This window comes from Rhinocladiella mackenziei, assembly GCF_000835555.1.
Source record: "Rhinocladiella mackenziei CBS 650.93 unplaced genomic scaffold supercont1.2, whole genome shotgun sequence".
Taxonomy (NCBI): Eukaryota; Fungi; Ascomycota; class Eurotiomycetes; order Chaetothyriales; family Herpotrichiellaceae; genus Rhinocladiella; species Rhinocladiella mackenziei.
The window spans coordinates 4,045,808-4,060,499 of record NW_013550603.1 but is presented as its reverse complement, the minus strand read 5'-3'; the positions used below and the strand labels follow the sequence as shown (position 1 = coordinate 4,060,499).

The 14,692-nt window shown below is 51.1% G+C and overlaps 6 protein-coding genes across 6 annotated transcripts; 2 read left to right on the top strand and 4 right to left on the bottom strand.

Moving 5' to 3' along the window:
- Positions 1-36: 36 nt before the first annotated feature.
- Positions 37-1,418, bottom strand: Z518_03233 (serine/threonine-protein phosphatase 4 catalytic subunit B; the record flags this gene model as incomplete). The annotated part of the gene is made up of 2 exons (XM_013420259.1): positions 37-1,351; positions 1,402-1,418. The coding sequence occupies 2 exons, from the start codon at positions 1,416-1,418 to the stop codon at positions 37-39; spliced, it is 1,332 nt and encodes a 443-aa protein (XP_013275713.1).
- A 554-nt stretch (positions 1,419-1,972) lies between these two features.
- On the top strand, positions 1,973-2,437 carry Z518_03232 (uncharacterized protein; the record flags this gene model as incomplete). Its single annotated transcript, XM_013420258.1, has 1 exon — positions 1,973-2,437. One exon carries the CDS (start codon positions 1,973-1,975, stop codon positions 2,435-2,437), a length of 465 nt encoding a protein of 154 aa, XP_013275712.1.
- Positions 2,438-2,965: 528 nt separating this feature from the next.
- On the bottom strand, positions 2,966-4,190 carry Z518_03231 (uncharacterized protein; the record flags this gene model as incomplete). Its single annotated transcript, XM_013420257.1, has 2 exons — positions 2,966-3,919; positions 4,041-4,190. 2 exons carry the CDS (start codon positions 4,188-4,190, stop codon positions 2,966-2,968), a joined length of 1,104 nt encoding a protein of 367 aa, XP_013275711.1.
- Positions 4,191-5,479: 1,289 nt separating this feature from the next.
- Positions 5,480-8,332, bottom strand: Z518_03230 (uncharacterized protein; the record flags this gene model as incomplete). Its single annotated transcript, XM_013420256.1, has 7 exons — positions 5,480-5,918; positions 5,966-6,806; positions 6,855-6,938; positions 6,990-7,205; positions 7,255-7,934; positions 7,998-8,142; positions 8,188-8,332. 7 exons carry the CDS (start codon positions 8,330-8,332, stop codon positions 5,480-5,482), a joined length of 2,550 nt encoding a protein of 849 aa, XP_013275710.1.
- A 1,499-nt stretch (positions 8,333-9,831) lies between these two features.
- On the top strand, positions 9,832-11,781 carry Z518_03229 (uncharacterized protein; the record flags this gene model as incomplete). Its single annotated transcript, XM_013420255.1, has 1 exon — positions 9,832-11,781. The coding sequence occupies one exon, from the start codon at positions 9,832-9,834 to the stop codon at positions 11,779-11,781; it is 1,950 nt and encodes a 649-aa protein (XP_013275709.1).
- Positions 11,782-12,525: 744 nt separating this feature from the next.
- Positions 12,526-14,586, bottom strand: Z518_03228 (uncharacterized protein; the record flags this gene model as incomplete). The annotated part of the gene is made up of 1 exon (XM_013420254.1): positions 12,526-14,586. The coding sequence occupies one exon, from the start codon at positions 14,584-14,586 to the stop codon at positions 12,526-12,528; it is 2,061 nt and encodes a 686-aa protein (XP_013275708.1).
- Between the last annotated feature and the right edge of the window lie 106 nt (positions 14,587-14,692).

Genomic DNA, 14,692 nt, shown 5'->3' with positions numbered 1-14,692 from the left:
CCAGCCTGGTCCACGCAGGAAAGTGTTGTTGTGTTGTTACAAGAAATACTCGCCGACAGGCTTCTTCGCCGGCATGCCCCTGGTCCCTTGCGGCGCGGCTTCAAAGACTCTATACCGTCGTCCTGGAGTCGCGAGGTTCCAGAGCACACCACTACCGCCTCCTGCGCCATCTCCACCGACAGGTTCCTTGCGTCCCTGATCACCATTCGCTCGCGAAATGCAGCCGCCGTTACTCCCGTCTTCGCCTAGTTCCAGAATGGCCGCGACGTTGCCGCAACGGTAGCAGTAATTGGGGGCTGACCAAACTGTGACGATGGTCTTGTCGAACATCTCTTTGTAGCCTTCCATGACAAGTTGGTGGGCCCGGGCGATCAGCGAGAGGTCGTTATTGTGGTTAAAATGTCGCACGATGTCGGCGCCGAATAAGAAGCCCGCCCCTCGTGGTGATAAGCCCCAGCCTTCGATCTCGTCCGGATCGGACCAGAGAAGATCACACATCGCGCCTTCGTGTGGTACTTCTTGTTTGCGATCGATTAGGCGGATTTTGTCGACGGTCTCGATCAGAGGAGAAAGGCCACCGTGAACGCACAGGACAGCGCCGGTCGTAGAGGACGGTGGATTGAAGAGCGAGGGAGGAGGCGGAGAGGATTGCGAGGGAAGACTTGAGGCAGGAGGTTCCAAGGGGGACGGGATGTCGATATCTGGAGCTGGTGATATTCGTGTCGTGTTGGGGTTTTGTGAATTGAGAGGCAAGCCGGCAAATTGTCGTCGCGGTGTCTTTCCCAATAACTCGCCGTTCGCGTTGAGAACTTCCGATTCGACATCTTCGTCTTCCGACGGGAGACCGGACTGGGTATTATCGTGAAAAGACGACGTCGTGGGTGGCGGTACGTCGGTGGTGGCGCCCAATATCAATGCTCCCAGGGCCAGGTAGTCAAAGACTTCACAACAATATCGCCAGACATTCGCGCTGCCGTATTTCCGTATACATTCATCGTAGAATCCATAGACGGTGGTGATCTGTCTCGACTCGTGATTGCCCCGAATCAACGTTATTCGGTCCGGATATCGCACTTTCAAACATAAAAGGAGGAGGAACGATTCAAGCGAGTAAAATCCGCGATCAACGAAATCCCCCATGAAGAGGTAGTTGGTATCTGGCACATCTCCGCCGACACGAAACAGCTCCATCAAATCATGAAACTGACCATGGATATCGCCACATATGGTGACTGGGGCATCGACATTCACTACATTTCCTTCTTCAATGAGAAGTTCACGAGCCTTGTAACAGAGTTCGCGGACTTGAGGTTCGGGAATGGGGCGGCACGCGCGCAGTTGCGCAATGGCTCTGAGATCGAGTTAGTGACGACAACCCCGAGCGCTGATGTTCAGACTTACTTGTCAAGGTCGCTCATCGCATTCCAGATGAGCGATACCTGAGATTTCTCACCATGGGTGGTTGAGGGCGGACTTGGTCCAAAAGCGGGAGTGAATGATAGGGAACGCCGATATCGATTCTGGGACGAGCAAAGAGACCAATTTCGCTTCAGATGCGGAGCGCCCTCGCCTACTTAGTATTGAGAGCAGACGAGACCGTGTTGTCGACGCTGAGTCTGAGATAGGGAACGCCACAAGTTGATGCTGCAATCGTTTCGCGCGACTCAGAGATTAGATTAGATGAACTACGGCGGACCATTTGTATACGAAGCTCAGGGAAATGCTCGAGCGAACAATCTTCGGGCTCCATTGAGAGCTTTGAGATTCAAGAGCCCGAGAACTGCTCCCTCCTGACCGGCGCCCATTCTTTGTCGGTCAACCACATTCATTTAAGCCTCCACCATACCCCTCCTCTCACCTTACAGCTTCCTGCTAACCGATCAATGCTGAGACACGACGTTTGAGCTTCACCTCTGGACTTGGCTCGTGAAGAGCCCTGACCGATCAATCACACCGCGAACGCCCTACCGAAATGCCTCCACACCTCCATCCTCGCTCCACAGCGACAAGCACTCTCTTCGCAGGTACACTGCTAGCATCTTTCGTTGTGGTGGGCATTCCACACCTGTTTCCATGCCCTAGACCCCGAACAGGCTACGCGGATACTGAAATCCAATTCGATGATGAAGGAAGACCAGTTCGACGACGGACAGGAAAACGGAATACGCCGGAGGATTCGTCAATATCATCAGGGGGCCAAGAACAAGTATATCACGGCACAGAATGGCTGCAAGCCAGATCCGGCCGAATAGGTAGAAACCTGGTTGAGTCGAAGAACCTTGAGGACGAAGCCGAGTTGTTCCGCGAGTTACAACGCGAAGCAGAGGCATTGGAGAAAAATGCAAGAGAATGTCCTGTTCCAAAACCAAAAGGAATGGTTGGACGCCTGTTGGGATTTGAAGAGAAGAGACCAGAGTTCGGAGATGAGAAAAGCTGATGTATCAGGTGAGGAGGAAACGTTATTCCGTTGATCTGGGGGTGAGAAGTAGCCATGTAACTCACCCGCAGCATACCGCTGAACCAGAACATCAAGCCCATACGAGATGGCGATGCGGAGGCAGCCATTCTCAAATGACCACACAGCCAGTATTGCATGCGCAAGGCCATCAGTCAACGACAATCCAAGATGGAGACACCCTCCAACATGCCACGGTCGACCAGGAGGACAATGGAGAGCCATGGCACAAGTTTCCCCCGACAACCCCCCAGACCATCAATACTTCTCTGGTCAGGGCATGCTTTCGAGGAAATTCCTTACCGATATCGACTTAGAGTGGGCAAGTCGTGTCGTGGGGAAATAAGGGACAGCACGAGACGACGATGAGAAAGAAACTATGTTACACTAACAGGATGCACCCAAAATAGCATTTGAGAGCTCACCGTATCCAAAGATATTCAAAACATTCGACGATCGTGCCCGTCTCAACTCCCTCCCACCTCCCATTCTCATTTCAATATCATGGCATCAATCTTCCCCTTTCAACTTCATGCCTGTCCTCCAATCCAACTCCTCCGCAATCTTGGTCATCCTGTCAAACACGGTGCGGCCAGCATATCTCCAGAATCCACCAGCCCGGACACACGTCTCTCTCTGTTCATTCTCAAACCTTTCGAGGTCGTCTTTGACCAGCGCTTTCAAATTGGCCACGATCGACGCTTGAGTCGATACACCACTGCCTCCAACACCAGAACTGGCCACACCACCAGCAACCTTCTTCGTACCGACGATATTCGCAGCAACACCGAGCTTCGTCAACGCCGCCATGACCAACTTGTCGGCTTCATCGTATTCGTCCTCACCCTCCTCCACGTGGCTGGAATCAATGAACCTTCGCCTCTTGCCATGACCATGATATGCCGCTGCTGACTTGCGCCTTTCACGATCTGACCTCCGCCGCTGCGCAATGGTAGATAGAAGCTGCTTCTTATGGTCCTCAATACTCGCTATGAAGCCCATGTTTCGCTGGATGACTTCTTCAATCGTCTTGTCTGATGCCAGCGGGTGAGACGATGCAGATTGATGAGCCATATCGCCGTGCAAGATCTTATTGACGAAATCGACATCTTCAGTCCGGACAATTATGGCGTGTTTCTTTTGATTCTTGCTGGCTTTGAACTGCGATTTCGCGGCTTTGGCAGCCTTCTTCATGGCTCGGGCCTCAGCTTTGGTCAATTTGTGAGGAACAGCAGCAACAACAGTCTCGCTACTTGCACTAGTCGTGGTTTGAGCATCTTCGTTGTCTTCGTCCCTGATCTCTTCTTCTTGTTGGGCGATCATATCATTTTGAGCCGCCGGTCCAGCAGTGACGGCGGCGGTAGCAGCACGGGGAACATTGACGGGCAATTCTTCCAGACCAGCCCTCAACTTTGCCGGGTCAGCACCAGTGGAGATCTTATACTCGACGAGAAGCTCGGCAATCTATCATTCGACAAATCAGTGTTTCCATTCATATACCAGCGACCAATCCTAGAAGATAACAAGACGAAGTTGAGGGGGGGAAACAAAGAAGAGACAAAAAGGGAAGGAAAGGGGCACTTACCCTTCGATGCCTATTGTCATGCAACTCATCTGCCTGGATGCACGAGAAGCAGTTGTGACTGGTCCCGATCGCGTGCATGGTTTGATGGTATCGGTAGCAGGGGATCGAATGGATACCGAAACATGTCTGCTTGGCTTTGGGATTGCTCATTTTCATGGAACATAAGAAGCAACTGTGTTCTGTGGCGTGGATTATGACACTTGTCAGCCATTGTCCACGAGATGGTAAAAGGGGCTGATTGAGGTTCTTTTCTTGAAGAGGAGGGGGTTGTTGAATTAGACCTATGACTTGACTTACCGAGCCCTGAAGCCGATTCCCACCTGAATGGACTATTTGGTGCCGCAGGATCCATTTTCTTTGTCTGTCGAGCAAGGAATAAGGTTCTCTCTCTCTTTTTTTTTGCAAGCGTCGTTCAATCAAGGTCTTCGATTTTTGAGCGCGGGAAGGCTATCAAAGTATCCCGATTGAGGGAAAGCGAGGAAGGAGAAAAGAGCGCGGGACAGAGTGAAGAAAAGCTCGCGCGCTGTAAAATAGCAATAGATAGCGATAGTGAATATCGGTCGGATATGAATGGCTGTGATCGGGAGAGCCTTGTCGGTTGTGAGGGCTTCATATATTCATGTTCTTGGCTGGCGCCAATATGCAGTGCGAGAAGCGGACTAGTGGAGGCAGTGGGAAAGTTGTGGGTGGCTTGGACAAAGACAAAGAGGTCAACTTAGATCGGTATCGAGCTCGGCAAGATTGGACAAGATAGAGATTGAATTCTCACAATCTGTCCGTGTCTCGGATAGGTTATCATTCGAGAAACAAATCTGGCAGGTAAGCAACAAAGGAAAACAAGAGACATCGACGTTAGATCCGAGCCTCAGATCCATGATCATAATGCGAAGAAGAAAGGTAGACAGGGTGGACAGTAGATTTGAGGCCATCACACGCCGTGTCCTGCGGCGGGGCTCGATGGACGCAGTCTGTTGTGAAATCCCGAGAGTCAAGTCTTGCGTGGCCCCTGGAAGGCAAGGCGAGATGAGACGAGATGAGGCCAAGCTGGATGGAAGAAGCTGAGGCGGCGTCAGTGTTGTGTCTGCGGGATCCCAAGAAATGAGCAGTATGGACAAAGATAATGAACCAAAGAAGGAAGCCTCATCGTCATTGACTATCGTAAATGAACGAATGTGTCTGGGCTGGTCGGTGAATTCATTCCACCAGCCCAAGTTTATTGTCCAGATCAGAGTATGAGAGAAGGAGTGACACCGTTTCCAACGGGTCCTTTTCTTTTTTTTTTTTTTTTTGTGTGTGTTTGGGTTAGTTGACTCTTCTGCTTGCTTGATTTTGATCAAGGAAAAGAATTTTCAAGGCACAAAGTTTGCTTTCCTGCAACTTTGTCGGATGACGGCATGTCAATCGGTAGGTGAGTCGGGTGGATACAATCCAATTCAGGATCAGGCGAGGACATCTCTGACCAGTCTGGCCGTGCACCAGACATATGGATAGTTCCTCTGATACCAATTGACAAACGTCCTCCTCAGGGCGATGCGGGGCACAGTGGCCCAACTACCGCCAAGGCAGACATTGTGCTTGTTGTCAAAAAAGTCTGCTGTGTAGCCCGGGTAGAGATCCATGGCCTTGAAACCTTCATGTGGCGCCAACGGTGTGCTGGTCCATTCCCACAAACCGCCGAGATCACTCTGACCGCAAAGTCTCTCGCCATTACCCGTCACAGGCATCGGGTGCCAGTGACGGAAGGCGACATTGTGGTTTTTGAGCTCAACGAAAAGATCGGCGGGATTGGGATCGAGAATCTTTGCAGCACCGTTGACGACACCGTTCGACGAAGGGTGGGATGGGGGTGTCTCTTCGACACCATCGTTGGAGAGGTGTCTAATATTAATTAGTATACACCCATTCTTGAACATGAATATGCTCACCCGTTAACCGCCGAAATCAGCTTGCTGGGAACCTTTTCCACGGCACCACTCTGGTCTTCGACGAACTTATACAGGCTTCTAGCCTCTTCCAAAGTGGGAATACGTCCGTTGGACCATTGGGCATAAGCTGCCAATTCATCGTATGAGGCCATGACGGGCCAGTCGAGGGCATGTTTGAGAGGAACAAGTCCATAAACTGTTCGAACGGCCTTGCCCTCGACAAAAGATGGGCTGGCCATGTCGAGCACGTCTTCAGCATGTCCATTGACCCCATTGGTGCCATTGGCACCATTCACATCTCGAAACCTCTCAGAAGCTGTCCACGAGGCTGGCAGAGAACTGTTGTGGGTGACTTCCAAGAAACGCGCATATTCACCGTTGCTGATCGGTCGGCTTTGAGCCTCGAACTCCTGGACGGCCACATTGCGTGACGGTTTTTCATTGTCCCAACCAAAATATCGGTCCGGCCCAAGGTGGTTCTCCGGATCATCCAAGCCTATCTTAACCGTAGCGGCCGGGATGCGATGCCATTTATTCTGCACACGATTGGAACGGGCCTGCATGGCTAGAGCCTTGAAGTTTGGCACATCCTGTCCCGGTGGTGGAAGGACTCGCTCGCTTTGAAGAAGCATATACAAGAAGGTTTCCAAGTGCATGGCTTCGTGCTCATAACCGAGCCAGAGTGCACGGCTCAGCTTTCGATCAGTCTGTGCTTGACCAGAGTTGAGGCTCTCAAGAATTCGTGCTCGAACGCGTTGTTGATAGTTCAAGATATCCTTCAGAGGAGGCCATGTGTCCGGAATCTCGCTGTGATCATGGCACACCTCGGGATTGTCCACGTCTACGGCCATGTTAGTGCCTTCGTTAATGAGGATGCTGGAAAACTCACCAGGATCAATGCCTCGTTCGAAGATGGACACGTAGAAAGCTGGATCTGTGGGGTTTCCTGACGTTGCTTTGGTGAAATGGATGTCTTGGTTTTAGGTGAGCATGAGTTGCATATCCGCCAGAACGGCCTACATACCCGCAAATGTAGGAATATGACCTAAGTAGAAAATGAGGTCATTGCGCAGTTTGATTGGCTTGTTCAACAACTCGTCCCTCGGGACCATCGACTTCGTCACAACATCCCAAGCCGCCCAAAGCTGTCGCCAATCATCGAGAGAAGGAAGCGGACTTGCGGCATACTCTGATGGCTTGCTGGGGAAATTGATGCGTGCTGGGGAAAGAAGATGAATGACTTTGGATGAGGTGAGCAGGTACGTATTGTTTATAGGGGGGATGCATACAATAGTCGTTCGTCTTGTTTCCGTAAGACATTTGAGGAACCAAACCAGCAGAATGCCAGAGTTGGTCACTTTGCGCGTCGGAGTACTTGAAGGCATCTTCCAAGGGAATCTTTTCACCTTTCTCAAAAGAAAAGTCTTTAGTATGAACGGCCTTCAAAGCAACATACGACGCTTGATGCTTGTTCGACTTCTCGTCATACAAGCCTTCGACCTCCCACTCATCTTGTTTGAATGCCTCATAGCCAAGAATGTTGTTCGCATGTGCCAGTCCATTTCGGTAAAACCTTTCGGTAACTCTCTGCGGGTCATTGTAGGCACGATAGATGCGGTCAGGCTGCTGGCAAGAATCAAGGCCCACGAGCACCAAATCGGATGGTGCCAACACCTTTTCGAAATCAGCGAGGAATTTGGCAGCACCTTCTGGGGTAAGATTCCCCATCGAAGAGCCCATGGTCATGACACAAACAGTCTTATCATCCCTCCTCGAATTCGCCAGCCAGGATAGGGCATCGTCATAGGTGCCGTGCAATGCTCGGAAGGTGACGTATTGGTAGGCTTTGATGTCCAACAGGGAGAATGTGCGTTTCAATTCGGAGAGAGATACGTCCAAGGCACAGTATTCAATTTCTTTGTGGACGGCTTCGAAGGTTCTCAGAAGAACATCGACCTTGCGAAGATTCCTGTTCAACATTTAACATTGACTGGAGCAGCCCAAGTGAGAGGGAGAGAGGACGGTGTCATACCCGCTTCCAAGTTCCACAAGGCGTGCTCCTGCTGGAACTCGTGCAACAATCTCGCGGGCGTGCGCCTCGAGAGTCTCTATTTCAGCATTGGTGAGGTAGTATTCCTCAAGGTAGGTTATCTCCTCAAACAGCTTCAGGCCCTTTTCTACAATGGTTTAGTGTTTGTCTCAGACATCAAGAACCTCTGTACCGTCATAGAGCAACAAAGTCGGGAACGTGCGTGACTGTCCCTGGGGAGGATGGAGAGACCGATGAAGTGTGTTGACCAGGGACTGGTCCGACTTGTCACTCCGGATGTCGAGGATGGGCACTCCGGCAGCAGTCTGGATGGCCATACTCAGGAATAGTTGGCTATACAAGTCTTGTTGGCAAAGTACGAGTCACAGCACGGGGGTCGAGCAGCGGATGGGATCAAAATATACAGCAGGTAGGATTGGAAATAGTCGAAACAGGAATCCACGATGAACACGTCTAGGGAATCTGCCGGGTCAGATTGAACCATTCACCAGGCATGGCATAAAAACTCAAATACCAATCAGTCAAGCCGTCGCTTAGTCCACCAAATAGATGAGATCAGTCAGTATTAACGGTGAATTGTTTCTGCATACAACTTCCAGTGTCTCTCCGCCTGTCAGAGGGCGTTCCTGAGCGATGGTGGAGAATTAAACACGCCGGTCTCAGAACTTGACGTTATGGACGCAGAAAACGCCGGACGCATGATCAGTCAACATTGGACAACGCGTAGACTCGGCGATGACGGGGGGGATTCGCCGTAGGAAAGGTCAAGGTCAGGAACGGGGATAAACGACAGGTGATTCGAGATGCAACGCAAGCCGAGGGAGTGCGAAGTTCAAGCGAGTTGCGGAGTGGAGGGAACGTGCTGACGATGACGACAAGAAGAAAAAGAAGGACGAGTAGCAGGAGTGACACGAGCAGAAAGGCATCCACCTGAATGATTTGATGAGAGTTTTCGGAAACACGAAGGAAGATGGTTGGTTTGGCAGACGACGTCTGTGAGTTTCAAGGCTGGAAGCCACGAGGGGGAATGAGGGGTTCCGCCTGCTGTCTGCCTACACTTGCACAGAAAAAAGGCTTCTGCAAGTCTGAAAACTCTTCTCAGCATTCGTTAGACGTGGACGCTTTCAAGCTGACAGAGTTCCCTCTCGTCGCAAATCATTCCGCGAGGTGGGGCCAAATCTGACTGGCTGTTGCGTATCCCGCTCTATCAGCCTTGTAAATAGCAGGCACCAGAGACCTGGTAGGGCACATAAGCCATCAAACTTTCTCCTCCGTCTGCCAGTGCATTCCATAATCACAGACCACTAGCCAACGTTTATCCTTTGGATGCGGCAGGTAACAAACAGAATAGCTCCGGAGTTCCGAGCATCAGTAATTTCTCGCCGGGGTCGGATTATATTGACCCCGGTGTTATGTTAGTGATGATCCTGCTCCCATTAGTACAGATCAAAGTCATGAGGTATTACGCAAAGAAGGCATTGGAAAGAGACCGACACAGGGGAAGCTGTAAGCGTTACGGTTGAAATTTTTCATTGCTCGGACCGGAACAATATATCGCCGGGTACCCTTCCCTTTTCGGCCAAATGTAAATAATATCGAACACGCTGCAACACCATTCACACTCTACAGTCCAACTCACACATTACAGCTACCTGTCGATTGCAATTGCATAGCTCGTGTCCTCCACGCGATTTAGTCCCCCCACGTCGTAGCCGAGTTGGTATCTTTCCGCATCGTCATCCACTTCGTTCTTCGTCAATGATGGCCGTCTGCGCACCTCTACCTGTCTTTTGATCAACTGCGCTTCCTCACCACCATGTCAAAGTCGGGCAATCTGGCCGCATTGTCGGCCATTCTCAATCCGTCAGACACGCCCACCATATACTATGCGGAAGATCCTCCCTACCTACCTCGTATCCTCGTCTTCTATTACCCTGTTCAGGCAGTAGGTTCGCTTGCCTCGACGTCCCGAATCCGAACAACCATTCTCAGCGCTGCCGGCTTCAAGAGCTTCGGCGCCTTCTCGGTGGCTCCCAGCAGCAGCTACTATTCTGCAGTGCATAAGCTACCAGAGGATAAGCAACGAGACGATGTCTATCGCGGCATTGCCTTTGCCTTGTGCAGGTACTTCTCCGAGGTCCCCGCCGAAGTCAAGCATGCCATAGCCGATGAGAATTTGCACCACGGAATCGGTTTGAAATGGGGTCAGACTCATGCCGCTCAGGTCACATGTCGGATGAGCAGGGCCATAAATACCGACGAGATCATCGAAGCACTGCGTCCGTTCTCCAAAGAACGTCCACCCAGTCCACCAACCCCGATCAAACCACTGGCCTCAATAAGGAAAACGCGACCATCCTTTCTCCCCCCGGATGCCAGCAATCCTAGTGGCGGTCGAACCATTAACACATTCGCGCCATCCAGAAGAATCCCAAGCGGCCAGACGAAACGGTCTCCTTCGGTATCCACTCCAGCAAACCGAAAAGCCAGCTCGGCGCCCCCTCCAAGGCACTCCTTGGAGCAGCTTGAGTCATTGCGGTTCAAAATGTGCGAATTTGTGGATACCGAAGACAGATATATCACACGTCTGCAGGAATTAATAGATCTGGTTACAACCCAGGGCCGAACACCAAAGTCATTGAGCTCAAAGTTTTCGAGTTCACGCAATCAAAACGCCGTCAACGCAATGATCCAGTTCCCGTCATTACTCGATCAAATCAAGGATCTGAACCTTGCATTCCTCGATGACATCGAGACCGCACTTCAGAACTCCGAAGACGCCGCTCTTACCTTCCTTGACGCCGCTCACCAGAACCCTCAGCTGCTCCCAACGGCGAAAGATCCGATGGGCATCTACAGCTTCGCCAAAGTCCTTCTAAATCACTTTCCAAAGTTTCCTATGCCATACCGAGAATACCTAGACCTGCATTCTCAAATCTCTTCACACTTGGACCTGTACCTCAAAGAAGGCACCACATCCATTCAACAAGCACCGTCGTTGCTTATGGAGCCAGCTCAGCGAATCTCACGATATGGCCTTTATATTGACGCCATGCTCCCACACGTACCCACGAATTTTACTGTGGCAATTCGAACTCTTGAGAAAGCTCGCAAAATCATTGCGGAAATATGCGAAATGGAGCCAGCGGCTTCCACGATTCTGGACTCCCTCCGGATCGAACATGAAGCACGGAAAAAAGGTCTCTCTCCGACGAAACTTCTATCCGGTCTGACTCGATCGAACGGAACGATCAGAGAAGCATCGGCTTTGACTGGTAGTTTGAGAGAACGCGATGGTCCCCGTCTATTCCCCAGCATAGGAAGAAGTCTAAGTCGGAGACAGAAGACCTCTCGGCCCGGCCTCTCAGGGATCTTGTCGGAACAAGACCCCGAGCAAGTGAGCAATGTAGGCAACCCGACATCCTCGCAAGGCCGCACCGACGAGAACAGACCCCTTACATCTAGTTCAGCGCTTTCCTTGGGCTCTGGGCCAAAGAGACCACCGACTTCCGATTCCAGTACCACGAACCGCTCCGCTCCGAGTCCTGGCCTCAACGCACCGATTCTCTTACCAGCCAAAGTGCGCACCGCTCCCAGTGACAGACCTCCAAGTTCCAACAATGAGAAGTCGCCAGAAGCAAGTGTCGAACACTACAAAGCCGAATTGATGCGTGTCGAGGAGGAGAATTACAAACTTCTCCAAGAAAACGCCGAGCTGAAAAGATTGATCCGCGAATGTAAATGTGGTGGTGCTACCAGACGATGACAAGACAAATCGGTAACGACGTGATCTTCAGACACGTACGAGAAAACGGGCGTCGAGTATGTGTTCCGGCTTCGGCCGAACAACATCAACGGTGCACAGGACGAGTTTACGAAAAGGATTGTTATGAATTTCGCCTCTGTCAAGGCTGGCATTTTTGCAATCCTTTCACTGCTTTTCTTCACAAAAAGTGTATTTTGCTACCACGAACAAAACGCGTGGCTTTGACGGTAGCGTAGCATTTGTACGATTACGTTGGGAGTGGATATGGTTCTCGGAGTCCTGGGTATCATTAAGTTCACGGAGCTGCTGTAGCGCGCAGGTCGCGTCCATGGTAGCGATACGGACTCATGGCTTCACGTATGCACATTACATTGTGTGGAGGAGGGAGAGGACACAGTGAATGCTTGTTCCTTGGAGTCATGCTTGCCTAGAGTTGAACCAGGGAGCATCGACCAGAAAACACAGATTGGAAAACACTTGCTGTTTAATTCTCCTTTCTACTTGTCTTTTGAGGCTGAGACTGAGACCCAGTCAAGCCTTGCCCCCAAAATGCAAGGTTCGAGATTCTGTACTTCGACGCTGGTGGAAGTGTAAATCGTCCAAAACAAAAACGGTTACTCTCATTCCGAGTATACAGAGTAGCTTACTTTAGTTAGTAGAGGACACAGGCGTGGTGGTTGTACACACGGGCTTCGACGATCGGGAGAAGACAAAGAGAGAGAGTAAAATTCTGGGTTCAACCCTTCAAGCCTCATCATCATCGTACCCATCCCTCACCTCCGCCCATCCGCTCTGATTCCTCATTAGATCGCGATCAGTATTCAAGCGCAAGGCACGTGCTCTGTCGGCATCTTCTCGCCAACACCGAGTCGTGCAATCGTCCGCGGTTGTAATCAGATTGCCATTCAGTGCCCACGCTACCGCCGTAACTTCTCTCTGATGTCCATTTACCAGTCCCGCGCCGTGGTGATAGATGGGGCAAGAGTCGCGGTCGCTTTCCACAGTGACTCCTGATAGCAAAGGTAAATTCGATGTTTCCCGAGGGAGGTCACGTCCCTGACCGACGCCATTTTTAGTGGGCAAGGGAGGGCGTTGAGTGGACATATTAAGATATCGTTCATCAGTTGGAAAAATGACTGCACATCCCTCACTGGTTCCAGTGGCTATCATTTCTGTCTTGTCTTCCGTCCGTTGTCGAAGGGCAAGTTTATCGTAGAATGTCGCGAGTCGCAGAGCTGGGTGTCTGAAGCCATACAATGGACCCAATCCTTGCCCCGCGCTACGAGATTGTCGGAATGGGTGAGAGGAAGACGATGCCATCTCAGGAGCACCTCCGACGACAAGATGGGGGGTAGAATAGGCGTAGACGGTGTGATCTCGACAAAGAGAATACAGTCTCGACCCATCAGTGCCCATGGCGATTGAAGTCACTCCAAATTGTCGATGATTCTCATGGCTCTGAGGTTCAAGTGTCACCGAGACCGGCGTCGGTCTCCCGGACCGCTTGTTGTACGACGTACGCATATCCCATAGTTTGATGGCGGCATCGTTGTCCGAGGCGGTGGCTAAGAGGTGGGGACGACTTTCACTGATGAATGTACAGGACATGATCGCAAAACCATATCTGGCGGAAACTGCATTCCGCTGGCGTTTTCCTTTCACGTGGTGGAATCGGTCACAAGACGTATGCGCATCCCGAATATGATTGACGGGATTGACTTCTCTGCCTTCACCTATCATGAGTGCCGATGACGAGGGAAAGATCTTGGGCAGCGACGAGCCCTTTGCCCTCGCACATCGGAGATCCCACAAACAAATACTACCGTCCCTCGAACAGGTGGTGAGGACGTTATTACCAGATCCGGGCTGAAATTGGACGCATTTGACAGACCCCGTATGCCCGATCAAGGTATGTGTTGGTACCTGGGTTCTCATATCGGTGATGCGACAGGTTTGGTCTCCTGACGCCGTCGCAATCAAAGAATCGTCCGGAGATAATTCCATATCCATGACAGCATTGTCATGAGGATGCAAGGTCATGAAAATCTTGTTGAAGGGAAGAGTCGGGTCGACTGCGTCGTGAATGCGTACAGAACCATCCTCATCTCCAATGGCGACAAGGGAGACAGTTTTGAAGCTGGCAGCACTGAACGGCAATGCCGAAAGTTGATGAATTGGAGCTTCGTAAAGGCAGGAGTCTTCAGGAGAACTGTAGAAATTGGCCGTTTCATGTTGCCACAGGCTGCTGTCATTGGTTTCTGTCACGGTCTTTCGTCCCTCGATTCGTCTTGACAGTATGCTTGCGGATGAGCTGAGGGCGCGATATGGTACCAATCGCGGGGGAAACGTGCTTCCAGCACATGATTCATCCTCCTCATCCTCCTCACCTGTGTCACAAAGGTCATTTTCCTTATCCTTTCCCTCTGCAGAAGTCTCTTGACCACTGGGATATATGCTGTCCTTCTTGATCGGCGAGGACGGAATAGATGATAAGGAGGTGAAAGAAAGCTTTCTCTTCTTGTTGGGCTGTTCGTCCCATTTGTCCGCGCGGAGGGTTGACAACTTGCCGGCGTTTAAACGACTGTTCAGATGAGCGGCCGAAAGATTTCGCAAGACTTTCCTGGAGGCTCGGACGGTATGCTGTGCGTTCCGGAGTCGAGGGGTGAAGAACTTATTGAAACGGTTGGGAGTTATAGAAGGATTCTTCTTCACGCGACTACTTCGACGAGGACTTCTGTTCTCGTCCGGGGGAATAGCAAATGTGACCGTCTCTTCTCGGGCAGGTCGTTCTGGCGTATGGTCCATATCTGTCCTAACGCCCTGTCGCGTGAGTCCTATACTGATAGCTGAGATTTCCGGCGCATTAAGCGGCTAGGAAGCATGATATTTTCGAATAGACTAAAAGATATCG